At 41.6% G+C, this 18,252-nt stretch overlaps 2 protein-coding genes across 3 annotated transcripts in view; both read right to left on the bottom strand.

Annotated features, from left to right (window-relative positions):
* Positions 1 to 7,816, bottom strand: part of LOC127533172 (uncharacterized) — a 173,980-nt gene extending 166,164 nt beyond the window's left edge. The window contains exon 1 of the mRNA XM_051945686.1: positions 774 to 7,816. Coding sequence (XP_051801646.1) covers positions 4,181 to 5,239 — 1,059 coding nt within the window. The 5' untranslated portion in view covers positions 5,240 to 7,816 and the 3' untranslated portion in view covers positions 774 to 4,180. The remainder of the gene's footprint in view (positions 1 to 773) is intronic.
* galnt7 (UDP-N-acetyl-alpha-D-galactosamine: polypeptide N-acetylgalactosaminyltransferase 7) overlaps positions 1 to 17,995 on the bottom strand; it is a 61,728-nt gene extending 43,733 nt beyond the window's left edge. Inside the window, exons 1-3 of one of the 2 annotated variants that reach the window (XM_051945638.1) lie at positions 17,534 to 17,995; positions 11,918 to 12,029; positions 9,916 to 10,234 (exon numbers count right to left, since the gene is read on the bottom strand). In XM_051945638.1, coding sequence (XP_051801598.1) covers positions 9,916 to 10,234; positions 11,918 to 12,029; positions 17,534 to 17,656 — 554 coding nt within the window. In that variant the 5' untranslated portion in view covers positions 17,657 to 17,995. The remainder of the gene's footprint in view (positions 1 to 9,915; positions 10,235 to 11,917; positions 12,030 to 17,533) is intronic. The other variant, XM_051945637.1, reaches the window with a different exon arrangement.
* Positions 17,996 to 18,252: the final 257 nt, after the last annotated feature.

Genomic DNA, 18,252 nt, shown 5'->3' with positions numbered 1-18,252 from the left:
ACGGAAGGGTACATAGACAAAGTGAGGAGCCATATCTCAGAGGGGGAAGGGAAAAGATATACCCTTTATGTTTTCACTTTAGGCAAAAAAGCTGTCCATTTTGACCATCTTGCGACATACAATTCACTTTTCAACCGCAGCAGGAAGGTCAGCCTTTCCATCTCGTGGATCTCTTCAATAATTCCAAGCCATTCATCCACTGTAGGCGGATCCGTCTGTAGCCATTTGCGAGTAATTGCCTTTTTAGCCGCAACAGTCAAAATTTTTAGAAGGTATTTGTCACTGCTCATCATCCCTGCTGGAATGTCACCCAGATAGAGAATCGAACATGATAGTGAGATCTGTTTACCAAATAGTTGTTGTAAGTATATACAGATATTTTCCCAAAATACATGAATCCTAGGACAACTCCAAAAGATGTGGAAGTGATTTGCATCAACATCATTATCATCACTGCAGCCTCTCCAACATCTTTGTTGAGACTTTTCTAAAAAAGGTTTCATTTTAGGAGTGATGAAATATCGCACAAGATTCTTCCAACTGAATTCACGCCAATACATCGAGCAAGTAGTAGAAAAAACCGTCTCGCACATATTTTCCCACTGGTGTCTAGATATGTTCTCTTTGAGTTCTTTCTCCCATCTTTCTTTAATCTGGTCTGTGATATTTCCCAAGTTCTCACTCATACCTTGATAAAATCTTGAAACTACTGATTTTGTGGTTTTAGTATAAGCTTGAGTAACTACTTGAGTTATTTTATTAGGAACTGAGACCTCAGCAGCATAGATTTCCTTTTGAAAATAATGTTTCATCTGTAAGTACCTATAAAAATCTTGACTTTCTAAATTGTAATTATCTTGTATTTTTTTAAAACTTTGTAATATTCCACCCTCCATTATTTTAAAGAAGGTAGTGATTCCTTTTCTTGACCAAAACCTAAATCTTGAGTCTAAGTGGTTTGGGATAAACCCTGTATCGAAAGCCACCCACCTGAGCTGTTTCAACTGGGGCCATAAACAAAATTTTTTGACGACAGTAAACCAGGTGTGTAGGGAGAAGGCAGTGTAAGGGCATAAATGTTCCTGATATTTTAACATCAGCCTGTGGTCTGCTATCATAGCTTGAATTGGGGTCCCCCTGCATTCTTCCTCATTCTCTTTCCATTTTGCCTCATAGGTGTTGTCACACCAGAGGACTATTATTCTCAATTGCGCTGCGAGGTAGTAATTCTTAAAGTTAGGGAGTGACATACCTCCTCCTCCTCCTTTGTTCCTGGTCAGTAAACTATATTTCACCCTTGGTTTCTTCCCACCCCAAATGAAGCGAGAGATCTGTTTGTCCCACTCTGAAAACTGGCAGGGTGGCACCTCGATAGGCAGAGATGTAAACAAATACAACAATCTAGGCAAAATCATCATTTTCACAGCCTCAATCCTAGCACTAAAACTCAATAAGGGAGTTGACCAAGTACTCAGGTCTTCTTTAATCATTTTGTTAACTGACATATAATTTCTTTTGTATAAATCGTCTGGGCAGTGTGTTAACCAAATTCCCAGATACTTAATCGCTTTCTGAGACCAGTCAATGGGAAGTTCCTGTTTCAGTTCCGGAGTTGGAGTGTAATCAAATGCCAATATCTGTGTTTTTTGAATATTGAGTTTATATCCTGAAAAATTACCAAATTTGGCAAGAAGATCTAGCAGGATAGGTAGACAAGTATCAGGGCTGCGTACAAACAACAAAATATCGTCTGCATACACGGCTATCTTATGTTCCCTGCCTTTCACTATAATCCCTTGTATACTATCATCTTCTCGTATTGCTTGCGCTAATGGTTCTATATAAAGCGCGAAGAGGGTCGGTGAGAGTGGACAGCCCTGATGTGTAGACCTCTCAATCTTAATACGGTCAGAAAGGCGGCCATTAATCTTGATTCTTGCCGTAGGTGCCAAATATAAAGTCTTAATACAATTAATTGATTTCTCATCAAACCCAAAGCGTTTTAGTGCTGCAAACAGGAACTCCCAGCTAACGCGATCAAAAGCTTTTTCGGCGTCCAAACTGACTAATACAGCTTTTGTTTTTGTTTTTCTAATATTTTGTATTATCTGTAGAGCACGTCTTGTATTATCGTGCGCTTGGCGGCCTCGGACAAAGCCAGTTTGGTCGCTATCAATTAACTCTGGAATGAAGGAGTCTAGCCTTTTAGACAGGACAGACGCATACATTTTGTAGTCTTGGTTGAAAATAGATATCGGTCTGTAAGAACTACACAAGACTTTATTCTTACCGTCCTTCGGGAGCACGGAAATGACCGTTTCATTCCACGAAGGAGGGGTTGACATTTTCTCCAGTGTCCAGTTGAAAGAATCTAATAATGTGTCTATCAGTTCTTCTTTGAAGACTTTATACCATTCGGCTGGCAGACCGTCACTTCCAGGCGATTTATTATTTTTTAATTTATTCAAAGTGGAGACCAGCTCTTCTTTTGTGATTTGTTTTGTTAAGAACTCATTTTGCTGATTTCCAATTGAAGGCAGATCTCGGGAGTTTAAAAAGCTATGAATTTTTTCTTTGCCTTCTAATTGGGGTTGGGTGTAAAGTCCTTCATAATATGTCCGAAATACTGAGTCTATTTCATCTAGGTTATTATGAAACTTTCCCGTCTTAAGGTCTTTTATTTTGTATATTGATTGAACAACCTGTTTTTTCTTTAATTTCTTTGCCAGCAGTTTAGAAGCTTTAGGACCAGTCTCATAATGAGATTGTTTTAAAAATCTGTATTTTTTCTCTAAATTTTCCCTATATATATCCAAAATTTGGTTTTTAATTTCCTTAATCCTATTTAGCGTTTGAGGGCTCTGATTTTCACTATGATCTTTCTCTAACTCAATTAAAGTACTTTCGAGTTGTTTCAGATTATGTTCTTTTGCTTTCTTAAGTGCAGTACTAAGTGATATCAATTTGCCTCTTACCACTGCCTTTAATGTATCCCATAGAATGTTTGGATTCACTTCCCCATTGTCGTTACACTCAAGAAAAGTCTTGATTTCAGATTTTATTTGTTGAACAACTGATTTATTATTTAATAGACTTGTGTTGAGTCTCCATATAGTTTTCTTTGGTCTGTTATCTAAATTTAATGTAAGGTAGATTGGTGAATGATCCGAGATGTCCCGAGATCCAGTTTCACAGTCCAAAATTCTGTGTCTATCATTTTGAAACATGAAAAAGAAATCTATTCTTGAGTATACCATGTGAGGGGATGAGTAAAAAGTGTAGGACTTATCAAAAGGGTGTAAATCCCTCCACACATCTACCAAACTTATTTCGACCATACCTCTCCTCAGTAATTTAGCTTGTGAGGAAACAATTCTCATACTATTAGAGGAGTCTAATTTTCTGTTTATAACCGTATTAAAGTCTCCTGCACAAATTAATACCCCTTGCGTTTCTGTAGATAACAAATCAAAAATCTTTTTCAAAACACTTTGGTTGCTTTGTGGTGGCAGGTATACACAGAAGAGGGTCGTCAACCTGCCTTCAATTTTGCATTGTAACAAAAGATATCTTCCCTCAGAATCTTTTATCATTTTAAATAATTCAAAATTTACTGAATTATGTAACAGTATTGACACCCCTCTCCTGCGGCCCGCTTTATAAGTACTGCAATAGGTATTTTTATAACCGAAATTCTTCAATTTATCATGTTCAGATTGAGATAGATGTGTCTCCTGTAAGAATATAATTTGACTCTTATCCTTTCTCAGTTTAGACAACACTCTGCTTCTCTTAATTGGGCTGTTTAAACCATTCACGTTCCAAGAAGTAACTTTGAAATTATTGTAACCCATATGTATTTTTCAAATTACACCTGGCAACTTAAACATTTGTACTGTGACAACAATAACAATAACAATAACAATAAACAATAACCAAACACTGACCTCCAGCCTCAGGGACTTACACTGCCCTGACATCTATGGGGAAAGGTCCTATTTTAAGAAGGGCCCCCTCTTTGCTTCACACAAAGTCCTTCTGTCTCTAAGCAGCAATCAATCAGTCTCTTCCCGGCTTGCATCATATATTCTCTATGTGAACAAGCGGGACTTCGATGCAGAGAAATGAAAATTGGGAGAGGGCGGGGTATCCAGTTGAAACGGGGTCATTTGTCATCTGGTCAGTCTGGTTGACGGCGGAAAGCCTCAAGCTTCTCCCGGGCCCGTGTAGAGCAGCCGCCGTCCACTCTGTTCCAGTGGACGCTTCTGGCCAAGCGCTGCTCCCAGCTGATCTCCGGTGTTTGCCGCGGTTCCACCTGGAATCCTCTCTTGTTCATGTCCTCGCGTACCTCCGCTGCGTTGTTGTAAGTGCGGGGTCCGGACTCCCAGTGGATCCTCATCTTAGCCGGGTATGGGGTCTGAAAGCGGATTTGTTTTTCTTTGAGGACTTTCTTTATGTCTTTATATTCTCGGAGTTTGTTATTTACTTCAGTGGGAAGGTCGTGAGCGACCGTGACTGCTCTCCCTTCAAAGGTGATTTTCTTTGACCAGGCTGTCTTAAGTATCCTGTCCTTCACATCGTACCTCTGGAAATTAACCAGTATGGATCTCGATACTTCCTCGTTTTGGGGTTTGGGGCCGAGTGACCGGTGGGCTCGTTGGATTTGCAGGTCGGTGTTATTTTCAAGCCCCAGTTCCTTTTTCAGAAAACTGTCAATAAAATGTATCATTGAAGTTCCCTCTGCCCCTTCCTTAATGCCGTAAATTCGCACATTGTTATGGCGTGACCTGCCTTCTAAATCTGTTAGCTGAGCTCGGAGTAGTTTCTGGTGTTTAAGAGTGTGGAGCAGTGCATTTTTCAACTCCGTATTAGCCGATTCCACTTCTTCTATGCGTTTTTCCACCTCGATCATCCTAGCCCCGTGGTCTCGGACGTCTTCGGCCACAGTTTGGAGTTTTTGATTTACCTCCGACCTGAAGTTGTTAAACTCCTTTTTGAAGTCATTCCCAAATTCGTCTTTGAAGTCCGCCAGTTCCCGCTTAAGATCCGCTTTCAGGCTTTTCATCTCGTTCTGAAGGTCTCTGGTCAGGCTCTGGATAGTCTCGGTGATATGTAGCTTTAGCTCTCCGCCGCTAGCGTCCCCGCTAGCTTCACTACCGACACCTGACATCCCTGTTTCCCTTCTCTCGTCATGGTCTTTGTGTCTGCCCGCTGTCTTCCTGCTTTTTGCCCCGTCCATTTTAGTTATTTTTTCTCTCAAGAACACTGCTTTGATATTTATAAGGGGCTTTATTTTCGAGCTAGCCAGGAGAGTCTCCGGTATTATACCGCCATCTTGGATGCGCTCAGCGGAAGTCAAGTAATAACATTTTTATGATTACAAAAATGTATGCATTTTAAAGTAGAGGCGACAGTACAGAAAAACATCATTAGATATGTACTTCGGTTTTGAAGTCATGCTTCAGTACGTTTTCGGTACAGAAAAAACAAAAAATAAATATTAAACTCCTACTTTATATAAAAAAATTAAACACAGGTTAAATATTCAGACAATGGCTGTGTTAAATTACTTGAACAAGGTTATTCAAATTACCCTAACCCTACAACATATACAAATGTTGGCAGGTGCAGTGCTAATGGCACAATTAGGTCTGTCACAGTGACTACATAATTGCTTGACAGTTATTTTAACTGACCACAATCAACTTGCAAAAACACTGGAATCAAACAGCTGGATGAAACTAACAGCAATGTCATATTTTAATCACTAGTGGTGCAACGGATCATCGTTGATCCATATGGATCACTCTCCACGATTCAGAATGCTCGTGGTCTGCGGATTGGTTGATGAAAAAAAGTTGTATGTAGTCACATGGAGAGTGCATGTTTAATCCACACTAGTTGAGTGCAGCGGTAGTAATGGCTAGCGAAGGAGCAGAGGAACTTGAAAAACCTTCTGCGTCATTTAAGTCGCCCGTATGAGAGCTTTTTGGGTTCCCTGTAAAATACAGTGAGGATGAAAGAAAGATGGTGGACAAAACTATAACTGTGTGTAGGCACTGTGGCACGAGAAAGCCATATGAGAGTGGAAATACATCGAGCATGACCACACATACGAAGCGACATCACCCGGATGTGTCAGTGACAGGAGCCAAGATGAAGGCTGCTCAACAACCGCTTATCACTGTGGCATTTAAACGGCCCCTTGCTGCAGAATCTGACTGGGATAAAGCAATTACAAAAGCTATTGGGGTGTTTATAGCTGCAGACCTGAGGCCATATTTCTTCTTGCAAAACACGGGGTTTAAACATTCTGAACGTGCTTGAACCACGTTAGAAGATCCCATCGCGCACCCACTTCAGTGCAAAGATAGTCTTTTTTTTCTTTTGCTGATCCGAAAATTGATCTGATCCATGACTCAAAACCGCGAAACGATCCGAACCGTGAGTTTTTTGATCCGTTGCACCCCTATTAATCACTATTTCCAAATTGCTTTCCAGCGTTTGCATCCCTTTCTCCTGCTATGTGTAATGGCACCTACTCAGTCTAGTTGCAAAACCAAATACCAAGTCACCACTCTGAGCACATTTTGGTTTTAAGCCACATGAAAAAGAAGTGCCCAATAGTTTGGAGGAAGCAGTTAGTAAAAGGGTGGCTGTTAAACATGCAAATACAATCATTTAAAAACTAACTGTAGCATAGGATGAACAGAAAGGATGTTTAAAACATTAATCAAAAATGATTTGTATGACAATCTATCATTTATTGGTTAAGTGATCCAGTAATAATGTAGGGCATATACTGGCTTCGCTAGTCCTTTCTGTTATACTTAATGGTCAGGCTGCACCTTACTATTATTGACTATAGAAGAAAACTGGCTTGTTAGTATTTCTTTAAACCAACTAAAATGGTCTTGGGCAGAGCTAAGCAAGGAATGCAGCTTGAATGTTCCCTCAAAACTGATTAATTTACACAAAAGGGGGCGAGCACAGGGCTTCCTGACTCCAATATCTAAATTCTCAGCACAACTTGAAAATTTCAGTCAAGTAGGTTGTTAGCCTGGAGGTTGTTGTTTTCCATAGTGAAGAGAATTTTAAAAACAGTAGCATGCAGATAGCAGAAGAAAAGGACAAATACCTAAAACGAAAAGCCAATTGCAGTCTTGTACATGCAGTCAGTATCCCATGAGTCAAACAATATAGGACTTCAATACAATCTGAAATGATCTGATTCGCACACACAGACAGAGATTACAACTCTCTAAACCTCTTGTGAGAACATCAAAGCAGTGGACCAGTGAGGCTGTGAAGGATGTACAGGTGTGTTTGGCTTGAGGACTGCTATATGCCATCACACACCAGGGTGAGCTACAACAATGACAAACCCTGGTTCACTGCTAAATTCAGACAGTTAAGGTTGGAGAAGGAGGAGGCGCTTAGGAGTGGAGACAGAGACAGGTTAAGGGAACTAAAGTACAGGTCTAGCAAGGTGGTGAAAGAACTGCAATTAAAGACACTTCAACACCTTTTCCTCAGCCAATGACTCTGCCTCTGTCTGAAAAATGCTCAGACAGATCACCAACTACAAACCAAAAGCCAACCACTCCATTAATGACCTGTGCATGGCCAACGACCTGAATGAGTGCTACTGTCACTCTGAAAGACAATGGGACAGTCCTGAACCCATCCCTACCGAGTTCAACCAGTAGTCCTTCAGCAGTTTGGCTACAGAGCAACAGGTCTGTAGATGACATTATCAACATAGCTCTCAACTCCATCCTCGAGCATCTGGATTATGCAGTAACCTACGCCAGGATTAGGGCTGGACCCAAATATCCCGAATATCCAAATATTTGTTCACTATGGTGGTATCTGGATATTAATTTTGGTATCCGAATATTCGCCCCCCCATGTCAAAAAATGTGTGGAATGATCTGTCAAGCCGGCCACGTGATAAAAAGGACACATCACCAAACGTCAGATGACGCTCTGAGGAAGACAGCAGAAGCTGTCGAAACGTCAGCAAAGGTAATACAACTTTTCTTCACTGAATTGTCGGTTTAAATAAGCAACGATATTAAATACAATCATCCCGAACCTGCTGCAGGACAAGCTCTCCCAAGCTCTACCTGCTTGACTCCACCCGTAGGTCGAGTAATGACTTCCTCCCTGACAGGAGGCAACAGGTGAAGCTGGGAAAAACTGTTTCTGACTTCCAATCACCACAGGATCACCACAAGGCTGCATCCTTTCCCCTCTGCTCTTCACCCTGTACATGAAACAGCTGCACCTTCAGTCACTAGTCTGTCAAGCTCCTGACGTTTGCAGATGGTACCACCCTCATTGAAATCATCTTTGGTGGGGATTAGTCTGCCTACAAATGGGAGATTGACCGTCTGGTGACCTGGTGCACATAGAACTACTTGGAGCTCAACACTCTAAAAACAATGGAGATTATCATCAACTTCAGGAAAGACCCAGCCCCACTCTCCCATCACCCTGAGTGACTCCCCACCAAACACTGTGGAGCACTGCTGCTCCCAACGCACCATCATCACCCAGTACTTCAACTGGGAGCTGAACATCAGCTCCCTCATCAAAAAGGATCAGCAGAGGATGTATTTCCTGTAGCAGCTGAAGAAGTTCAACCTGCCAAACACATTGATGGTTCACTTCTACTCTTCCATCACTGAGCCCATCCTCACCTCCTCCATCACAGTCTGGTATGCTGCTGCCAATGCCAAGGGCAAGATCAGACTGTGGCATATCATCAGTTCAGCCGAAAAGGTGAAGGGCTGTAATCTCCCAACCTTCTGGTACTTGTACACCTCCAAGACCTTAAAATGTCCCCTCCCACCCTGGACATTTAACCCTTTAAGCTTCAGTCAATTCCAGCCGTTTTCAGTACAAAAAAATCGCTAATATTCTATTTTTAAATTAAAAAAATGACGAAAAATACAGGGAATATTGGACGCACATCGCGAGGTGCATTTCCTTGAAAACGACCGATTCGTGGATTTTATACCGACTTCAGGATATGTTTTGGACAAAATAGTTTACTGGCTTGTGTTGTCTGGACGTAAAAGGTTGGATTATGGCCGTTTTTTGTGGAATCTTTTTTTCTGTGTGTAATAATGAACCCGGAAATGTGAGTCGCGCTGTGTGCGTTGAAGCCGTGTATAGAGAACGGATGGATGAATATTTGTTTTTGTCGGACAAATGTGTTTTTCTCACCCGCTGTGGTAATCACATCTGAAAGTGGTTTATACCGGCGGATTCATGAGAATCTAAGCTTTCCATCGGCGTATAGTGTTTGTATAATCGGGTTTGCAGCCGTTGGACATTCTTGAAATTCCTATGCAAATTAGTAGGTGTACCGCCGGCGGTACACCTACAACGCACTGAAGCGTAAAGGGTTAACACTGTTAGAGCCCCTCCTTTCTGGCAGTAGGTTGCCAGCCTCGCAACACAGGACCAATAGCCCTCTTCAGCAAGTCCAGAGACACCCCCTGTGACATTACACCCCTTCCCCCACCAGAGACATTGAGTGTTATAATAATTCACAGCTTTTACAGTGGATTAATATTATTATTATTATTGTACATATCAAGCTCTTGTTTTAATTACATACCATGTAACTTTGTTTGCATTTAGTGTTTAAACTCTTGATTACACTTACTGCTAATATGACTGACAAGACCGCTTTTTATTTATCTTGTTTCATGTAATACCTACGACTGGCAACATTTTTTAATCTATATGTTACTGTTTTACTGTTACGCACAAAAAAACCAAGTCAAATTCCTTGCATGTAAAAACAATTCTTGATAATAAATCCTTTCTGAAGTTAACACAAGCAATATAATGAGTAAAACATATGGCAGACATCAGCAGAGTGTAAAGAGTAGCACTTACTCTTCATGGCGTATGTCACTGATCGTTCTATCCAGTGAAATCATATCACTTGCTACCATGTTGAACCCAAACTCTTTGATGGAAGCCTGGATGGAGTCTTTGTACTCTGGGCCCAGAACAAATGGCTTGGCTCCCTCTCCAGGACCACCGGGAACCCCTGGTGGTTCGGGTTCCTTCGGCTCAAAGTTTCCCAGGACGCCTTTCTTCAGGACAGGGCTGGCATAGGCATGAGTGTGAGGTCTAAATGTGACATACTGCTGCTGGATTACCTGCCTCTGGTTGGGCTGCTGGTTAAAGTCTTGGGCGTGATTGGGCCTTCCTGGTGACAAGAACCAAAAGATGACACAGTACAACATACAAATGCTTACAAAACTGTACCTTTTGTTGTTTGCCGACTTTTTCCAGGAGAAAATGTCACATTTAAATAATACGACAAACTGTGCAATCTGTTTTATCAGTCACACCTGCCAAGGTATCAAATATATTTTAAAAAGTTGATATAATGATAGGGTCTTGAAGTATTTCCATAGTGTTTACATTTATTGAAAACTGAGGTTTAAAACCAGTTAAAACTTACACAACTTGTTGCACTGTACATTAAGGCTGCAACAATGAATCGATAAAATCAATAATCGATTATTAAAAGCGTTGGCAACGAATTTCATTATCAATTCGTTGTGTCACGTGATTCATACGTCACTCGCCATGTCGTGGAGCCGTCTACTTCACCTGCAGAGTGAGGTGGATGCAGAGCAGAGGCAGTGTTTTGAAAAAAAGAGTAAATTCAACAAATGAAACATGACTGACAAGGAGGAAACAGTTTCTCAAAACAAAAAACATGCCGCTTGTCCACTGCATGCGATTTTCCCGCACGGCAACGCACGCATCTGAAAATCACACAGATGGCGGACGATCACGAGCAGACCACTACGTGGTCACGTGACCGCACTTTCAGCTTGACTGTCTGACAGATGAGTCTGATAAACACAGCGGCTCGGCGGCAAACTTTCTGTATTATTTCGAAAACGCTTAAGCGAAAAAGATTTCTGAAATCATTTGAAGGTGAATAAGCTGCAGCAGCTGATGCTGTCCTTGTTTTAGTTCGCCGACATCTAGTTTAGATGTTTGAGGACAGTAGAAGTCGAGTCTACTTTATGCAAATGAGCTGCAGGTAAACACATGGGATCGCAGTTGGAAACGCACTGCAACCGGACCAACATGCCACGTGCGATGTGTGTCATCTAGTGGACACACACTTTAAGTCACTACATTATCCCACGTTTGTTCCACTTTAAAGTGAGGAAATGTAACATCAGTATTTCTGTTAGCTCGCCTGATGCTAGCTTTTGCTTGTTAGCTGATTAATGACAGTGATAGGGCGTGTGTGACTGTGAGAGATGCTTTTTATTTCACTTTAATCAGCTTAAGCATGGTTTGGATATGTATTATAAATAAATGTAACTTGCACACAGAGGTGGTAATAATTTAAAAATTGAGCCTCAAGTTTTAAGTTTTCTGACAAAGTCCAAGTGAAGACAGTGGTGTCTGTTGGAGTGAGGCAGGATGAATTACATTGACAGGCTTTATGCTGAGAAAGACATCATGTCCACCACAGCAAGCAGCTGTCTGACTGAGAGCATCCTCAACATGACCATCACTGACATGAGGCCTGTCGATGGTTGAAGACAAAGGTTTCACTACAATGATCTTATTTGCTCTGTCATTCTAAATCTTTGATTTCTGAATAAAGAAGCAGAAATTAAATTTTTTTTTATCCAATTCATCAATTAATCAAAAAATAATCAACCCATTAATCGATTATTAAAATAATCGTTAGTTGCAGCCCTACTGTACATGTGTGTCAAAACTTGAGAAATGGTCAGTCATCTCGACACCTGTCTTAGCTACACCAGTCAACAAAAGCCTGAGTGTTTTTCCAAAGTACTATGTGGAGCTAAGTTTGGACATGGGATGTTTACAAATGGAGCTCAGCGAGTCTTACCATGCTGGAGTCTGATGGAGTTGAGGTCGACTTCCACCCCTTCCACATGAGGCCAAGGCACTACAGGCTTAAACTGATCAGCTAGGTCTCCTTTGGGCAGCAAAGTGTCCTCCTGTATTAATGGAGGGTACAATGAATTGTACAGATCCAGAGATCAATGAAAAAAACAAAACTGTATTGCTAAATACAGTTACAGAACAACTTCAGGCAGAGTGACAGCAAGCAGTAGGATGCAACACATTTGGGATTTTTGGTTCCTTCCTTGGAACAGTTTTGATAGATACTGATCACTGCAGACTAGGAACACTGGCCCTTGTCAAACTGGTTCTAATCCTTACGCTTGCCCAGAAGCAGCAAAGTTCTAACATAACTTTGAGGAAAAAATGTTCACTTGCTGTCTACTATATCCAACACACAAACAGGTGCCATTATCAGGATCAGTGTTATTCACTTTACCCGTCAGTGGCCATAATTAGAGGTGCAAGGGATCAAAAGTTCACGGTTCAGACCGTATCACAGTTTTGAGTCACGGATCAGATCAATTTTCAGATCAGCAAAAAAAAAAAAAAAAAGACAAATATAATTTTGCTCATACAGACTTGGCACTATCTTCTCACTGAAATGGGTGCCCAGTGGGCTCTCGTAATGTGATTCAAGCACGTTCAGCGTGTTTAAACCCCGTGTTTTGCACCATAGAATATGGCCTCATGTCTGCAGCTATAACACCCTAATAGCTTTTGCCCGGTCAGATTCGGCAGCAAGGGGCCATTAAAATGCCGCAGTGATAAGTAGTTGTTGGCTCCTGTCACTGACACATCTTGGTGAGGATGTTTCATATGGGTGGTCATGCCCGATGTATTTCCACTGTCATACGGCTTTCTCGTGCCACAGTGCCTAAACACCGTTATAATTTTGTCGAACACCTTTCTTCCATCATCACTGTACTTTACAGGGAAGCCAAAAAGCTCCCATACAGGCGACTTAAATGACGCAGGTTTTACAAGTTCGTCTGCTCCTCTGCTAGCCATGACAACTACTGCACTCAGCTAATGTGGATTAAACATGCGTTGTCCACGTGACCACGTACAACTTTTTTTTAATCAATCAATCCACGGACCATGTGCGTTCCGAACCGTGGAGAACGACTTGTACGGATCACGGATCAACGATGATCCGTTGCACCACTAGTCATAGTTGCCACGGTTATACAAAGTTTTTTTAATTTGGAATTAGTCATTTGGAATTAAAGTTTTGTACTTCGAGTTTACATGGAAATATTAATTCCAAATTCAGGTTTACATGGCCCTTTCACGTTGGAAAGGATCCTGATTGGACAGGGAGTGGATGTGACCTATTCCTGTTTACTGGAAGAAAACAAACTCCATTTGTTATGGCATTTCTTTTCCCCAACAACATGGAGGAACAACTAATAAGCATGATTTTGGTTTGCTTTTTATTGTCGTTTTGAAACAGCAACTTGACAATGGCGTACTACTTCTGCTGAAGTTGCAAGAATGTGCTCGCGCCAATTTAGGGTCCGAGCACCGAATGGTGCGAAGACCCTATTGAAACCCTAGGGTTTTTTTATTGTTATTTGTCGGCCTCGAAATCAGCCTTTTTGACCCCCTAAACATACATGAAAACATGTAAAAATCACCACACGCATCAGGACCGGTGAAAAATTTGATATTTTAGGGGAATGGCACGCGTGAGTGCCAAAATGGCTCAACAGCGCCCCCTAGAAAATTAAGAAAATTCAGCCCCCGGACAACGTTTGACCCAGCCCTCTGAAATTCCGTACGCATATGTATCTCATCAAGACGCACAAAAAAGCCTCTTGGACCATTACCCATAATCCAACAGGAAGTTGGCCATTTTGAATTATGAATCATATTTTGGACAGTTTTGTGTCATTTTTGGACACTTTTCAAAATTTATAAACTCAAACAGCGTAACCCAGAGAGAGCTGAAATTTGGCCTGGATGTACTCCAGTCATGGGTGATCAAAAGTTATCAAAACGCTCCGCAAAAGTCTGAGGGCGTGGAAATGGCAACCCACGGAATGCGGCCATTTTGAAATATGATTCATATTTTGTCCTTTTTGGACATTTTCAAGAATTATTAACTCAAAGAGGGTAACCCAGAGAGAGCTGAAATTTGGTCCGGATGCACACCAGTCATGGTTGATCAAAAATGATCAAAATGGTCCGCAACAATGTGACGGTGTGGCCATGGCGACCAACGGAATGCGGCCATTTTGAATATGATTGATATCTTGGACAAAGTTGTCATTTTTGGACATTTTCAAAAGCTAAAATCTCAAACACACTAACACCGAGAGAGCTGAAATTTGGCCAAGATGTACTCCAGTCATGGGTGAGCAAAAGTTATCAAAATGCTCCGCAAAAGTCTGAGGGCGTGGAAATGGCGACCCACGGAATGCGGCAATTTTGAAATATGATTCATATTTTGTCATTTTTGGACATTTTCAAAAATTATTAACTCAAACAGTGTAACCCCCTGAAATTTGGTCTGGATGTAAACCCGTCATGAATGATCAAAAGTTATCAAAATGGTCTACAACAGTCTGACGGTGTGGCCATGGCGACCAAAGACAAGCGGCCATTTTGAATATGATTCATATTTTGGACGATTTTGTCATTTTTGGACATTTTCAAAAGCTATAAACTCAAACCCACTAACACTGACAGAGCTCGAATTTGGCCAGGATGTACTCCAGTCATAGGTGATGAAAAATTATCAAAACGCTCTGCAAAAGCCTGAGGGCGTGAAAATGGCGACCCACAGAATGCTGCTTGCAGCTTTAATTTGGAATTATCATTTAAATAAACCAGGTAGTTTATTCGGAATTAACTTTTTAATTCGGAATTAAGTGTTTACAAGGAGATTTTAAAGCAGAGTTAGCTTTAATTCCAAATTAAAGAGGAATTACAGGTCTCGTGTAAACGTACTGAATGTTATGCCTGATTGGTGTATGTTACCTTAAATATGTTCAGAGTAACAAAGAGATTTGGGGGGGAAAGCCTGGTTTTTCTACATTAGGGGTGCACACATTTATTCAGATCAGATTTTCTTGTTTGGAACTTAAAGGGAACAGACACCTCATATCCATTGTCATTTCTCCTTGTTGAGGGCATTGCTGGAAGATGTGTGGTAAATGCATCCACTGTACAGTTAAACAACATAAGAGAAAAGGTGACTGGAATTGTGTTGCTCAGCATGATGTTTGAGATGACAGTGTTGAAAGGGCCTGTGATGTGCTTTGATTTTACTTTTATGTAAGCTGTATGAACAGCTGAAATAAAGTGTAAACTGTATAGTTTTGTTTGAATGATCCCAAATAAGTGTAAGGTTTCTTGGTGTAGTTCTAAAAATAACTACAGTTGAAAATTGTTGCTATGCCATATTTCATCACAAAATTTAGCCCTGCTGATGTCTTGAGCTAGCCTAGCCGCGCTAGACCCAGGTCTGAAGACACAAGGGTCTAGGAATTCTCGACAGGGAGGGAGGCGGGCTAAAAGGTTGTCTTTCAAATCACTCTGCAGCAGTTGGGTAGGTATACAACCAATCAGCGCAACGAAAATGCTGACATAGTTCCTAGAGCGCCGGAAATCAGAAGATGCGGGAGTTCGGTGAAGTCTTATTTATACAGTCAATGGGTGAAGCTCAAGTATATTACAGACATGTCAACAGAAAGATTATTCAGAGTCGGTGCTAATGGAGCTCAATGACTGTTGTCGTTTTTGTTGTCGACCCTGGCAGAGAATTAAATTCGTTGCCGTGGGTTGTCTAGCGCGGCTCGGCTAGTTGTTTCCGGTTGTTTCTGTCACAATCGTCGCACCTCTGTCGTCACTTAGTTACGCCTGCCTTCTGACTCTACACTTCATGGTGATTCGTCAGCCAGTTTTAGGAGCATCCAACCTTGAGGCTTACCAAGGGTAACTAGACCCACCACGGCAGAGAATTAAATTAGTTGCCGTGGGTTGTCTAGCGCGGCTAGGCTAGTCTTGAGCATCAATTAAACAGAACAACAGACTTCACTGCGCAACCCAACAATGCGGCTGTAAAAATTGACGCATTTGCCCTTTGTCCCTGCTAATTTCAAATGCAGTTTGGATTGACTGTTGAATTAACAGAATAATCTTTATATGTTAGTGTTACTTTGGGCATTGATTGGGTAACGGTGAAAACATTTGTCGCCATTCTGTAAAAAAAGTTCATCAGCAGAAAATGATTAGCTCTACACAGAAGTTAAAAATGAGCTTCCCCTCAGCCAAAAGCAAGAATGAAATCCTAATTCTGTAATAATGAGAATCATATTTGTATATCCATCATTCCTGAGTACCTTTAATACTCACTATAAACACTGTATGGTACAACATGAAAACAATCCAAGGGTAACTCCTAACTTCTTCACTCAGTTCCGTGTTTGAGAGAAGCATGACTCAAACGTGTGACCTACGAGGATATACATCCTGGAATGAACTTTTGAGAATTCGGAATGCGAGTTGATGTGAACAGAAGCTACAAATATGAGGGAGGACCCAGGTGTACATCAACTGGAGCCACGACACAAGTTCCACTACAGCTACTCTGTACAGCGACCTAGGAACATTAAACAGTACAATCAGCCCGTGTTTCATGCTTGCACATTAGGAGTGATGCTTTACAATATAAGAACCACACACACACGCCTGTGCAACAAGCACCTATACCTTAATTTACATTGCTCAATGTACTGTGCATTGTGACGTGCTCGTGCAAGTTATGCGAGCACTCCTAACTTCTTCACTCAGTTCCGTGTTTGAGAGAAGCATGACTCAAACGTGTGACCTACGAGGATATACATCCTGGAATGAACTTTTGAGAATTCGGAATGCGAGTTGATGTGAACAGAAGCTACAAATATGAGGGAGGACCCAGGTGTACATCAACTGGAGCCACGACACAAGTTCCACTACAGCTACTCTGTACAGCGACCTAGGAACATTAAACAGTATAATCAGCCCGTGTTTAATGCTTGCACATTAGGAGTGATGCTTTACAATATAAGAACCACACACACACGCCTGTGCAACAAGCACCTATACCTTAATTTACATTGCTCAATGTACTGTGCATTGTGACGTGCTCGTGCAAGTTATGCGAGCACTCCTAACTTCTTCACTCAGTTCCGTGTTTGAGAGAAGCATGACTCAAACGTGTGACCTACGAGGATATACATCCTGGAATGAACTTTTGAGAATTCGGAATGCGAGTTGATGTGAACAGAAGCTACAAATATGAGGGAGGACCCAGGTGTACATCAACTGGAGCCACGGCACAAGTTCCACTACAGCTACTCTGTACAGCGACCTAGGAACATTAAACAGTACAATCAGCCCGTGTTTCATGCTTGCACGTTAGGAGTGATTCTTTACAATATAAGAACCACACACACACGCCTGCGCAAACAAGCACCTATACCTTAATTTACATTGCCCAATGTATTGTGCATTGTGACGTGCTGGTGCAAGTTATGCGAGCACTGGTGACTGTGTGCAAAATTCCCTGTGTTGCACACTATGGTTACCTGGTTTGCTATTGTCAACTTACCCCTTTTCCAAAAGGATTCTCATCGTTGAGTTTCGGCGACAGAGAGGACCAGAGCACCACCAAGCCGAGAAACGTCCCAATGACAAGCAAACTCCGTAGAATAAATCCTACTTTCAACCTCATCTTGGAAGCTTTTCCCTGGCAGCCAGGCTGCCACCAACTGGGCTATGTTAGCTGCTTTGGCTTCTAGCAAGTGCTAATCGGCTGCTAGGATAGCTAGGTTGCTAACAGTACGTTAGCTCTTAATGTTCGAAGTTGTACGAGGCTGGTATTAACTCAAGGACTCAACGCGGCTTTCTGCTAAAACTGTCTTTTCCCTGTTGGGAAACGGTTCTCCTATCCTGTTCCTATTTCCGTCTCCTCTTGACAGTTTTCTCTGTCTGAACTGCTGCTTCTGAGTCTTAGCCCTGCTACTCCACCCCCGCACACTGGCTCTGCCCAGCTGAGGGGTACACGCTGTAAGCGGCCTGACGTTGTGGAGAGTTGCCACACAAATGAAAATTGTCGCCTGACATACATATATCATGTATTGTCTTATTTTCCACTATATTTCCTAACATCCAATTTTAAACTGTTCAACCAGTCTCTCAGTTAGTGTGTACAGAAAAAGGACTCGAACATGGACTTGGTGATTAAAAGCAGGTATTACTGGGCAAATAACAGGTCTGTCTGGTTTTTCTGTTAGGTGACGTGTTGGTGATTTATTGAAGGCAAAAGGC

Source organism: Acanthochromis polyacanthus, chromosome 3, assembly GCF_021347895.1.
Source record: "Acanthochromis polyacanthus isolate Apoly-LR-REF ecotype Palm Island chromosome 3, KAUST_Apoly_ChrSc, whole genome shotgun sequence".
NCBI lineage: Eukaryota > Metazoa > Chordata > Actinopteri > Pomacentridae > Acanthochromis > Acanthochromis polyacanthus.
The sequence above is the reverse complement of the archived record's forward strand: the minus strand, read 5'-3'. Positions and strand labels throughout refer to the sequence as shown.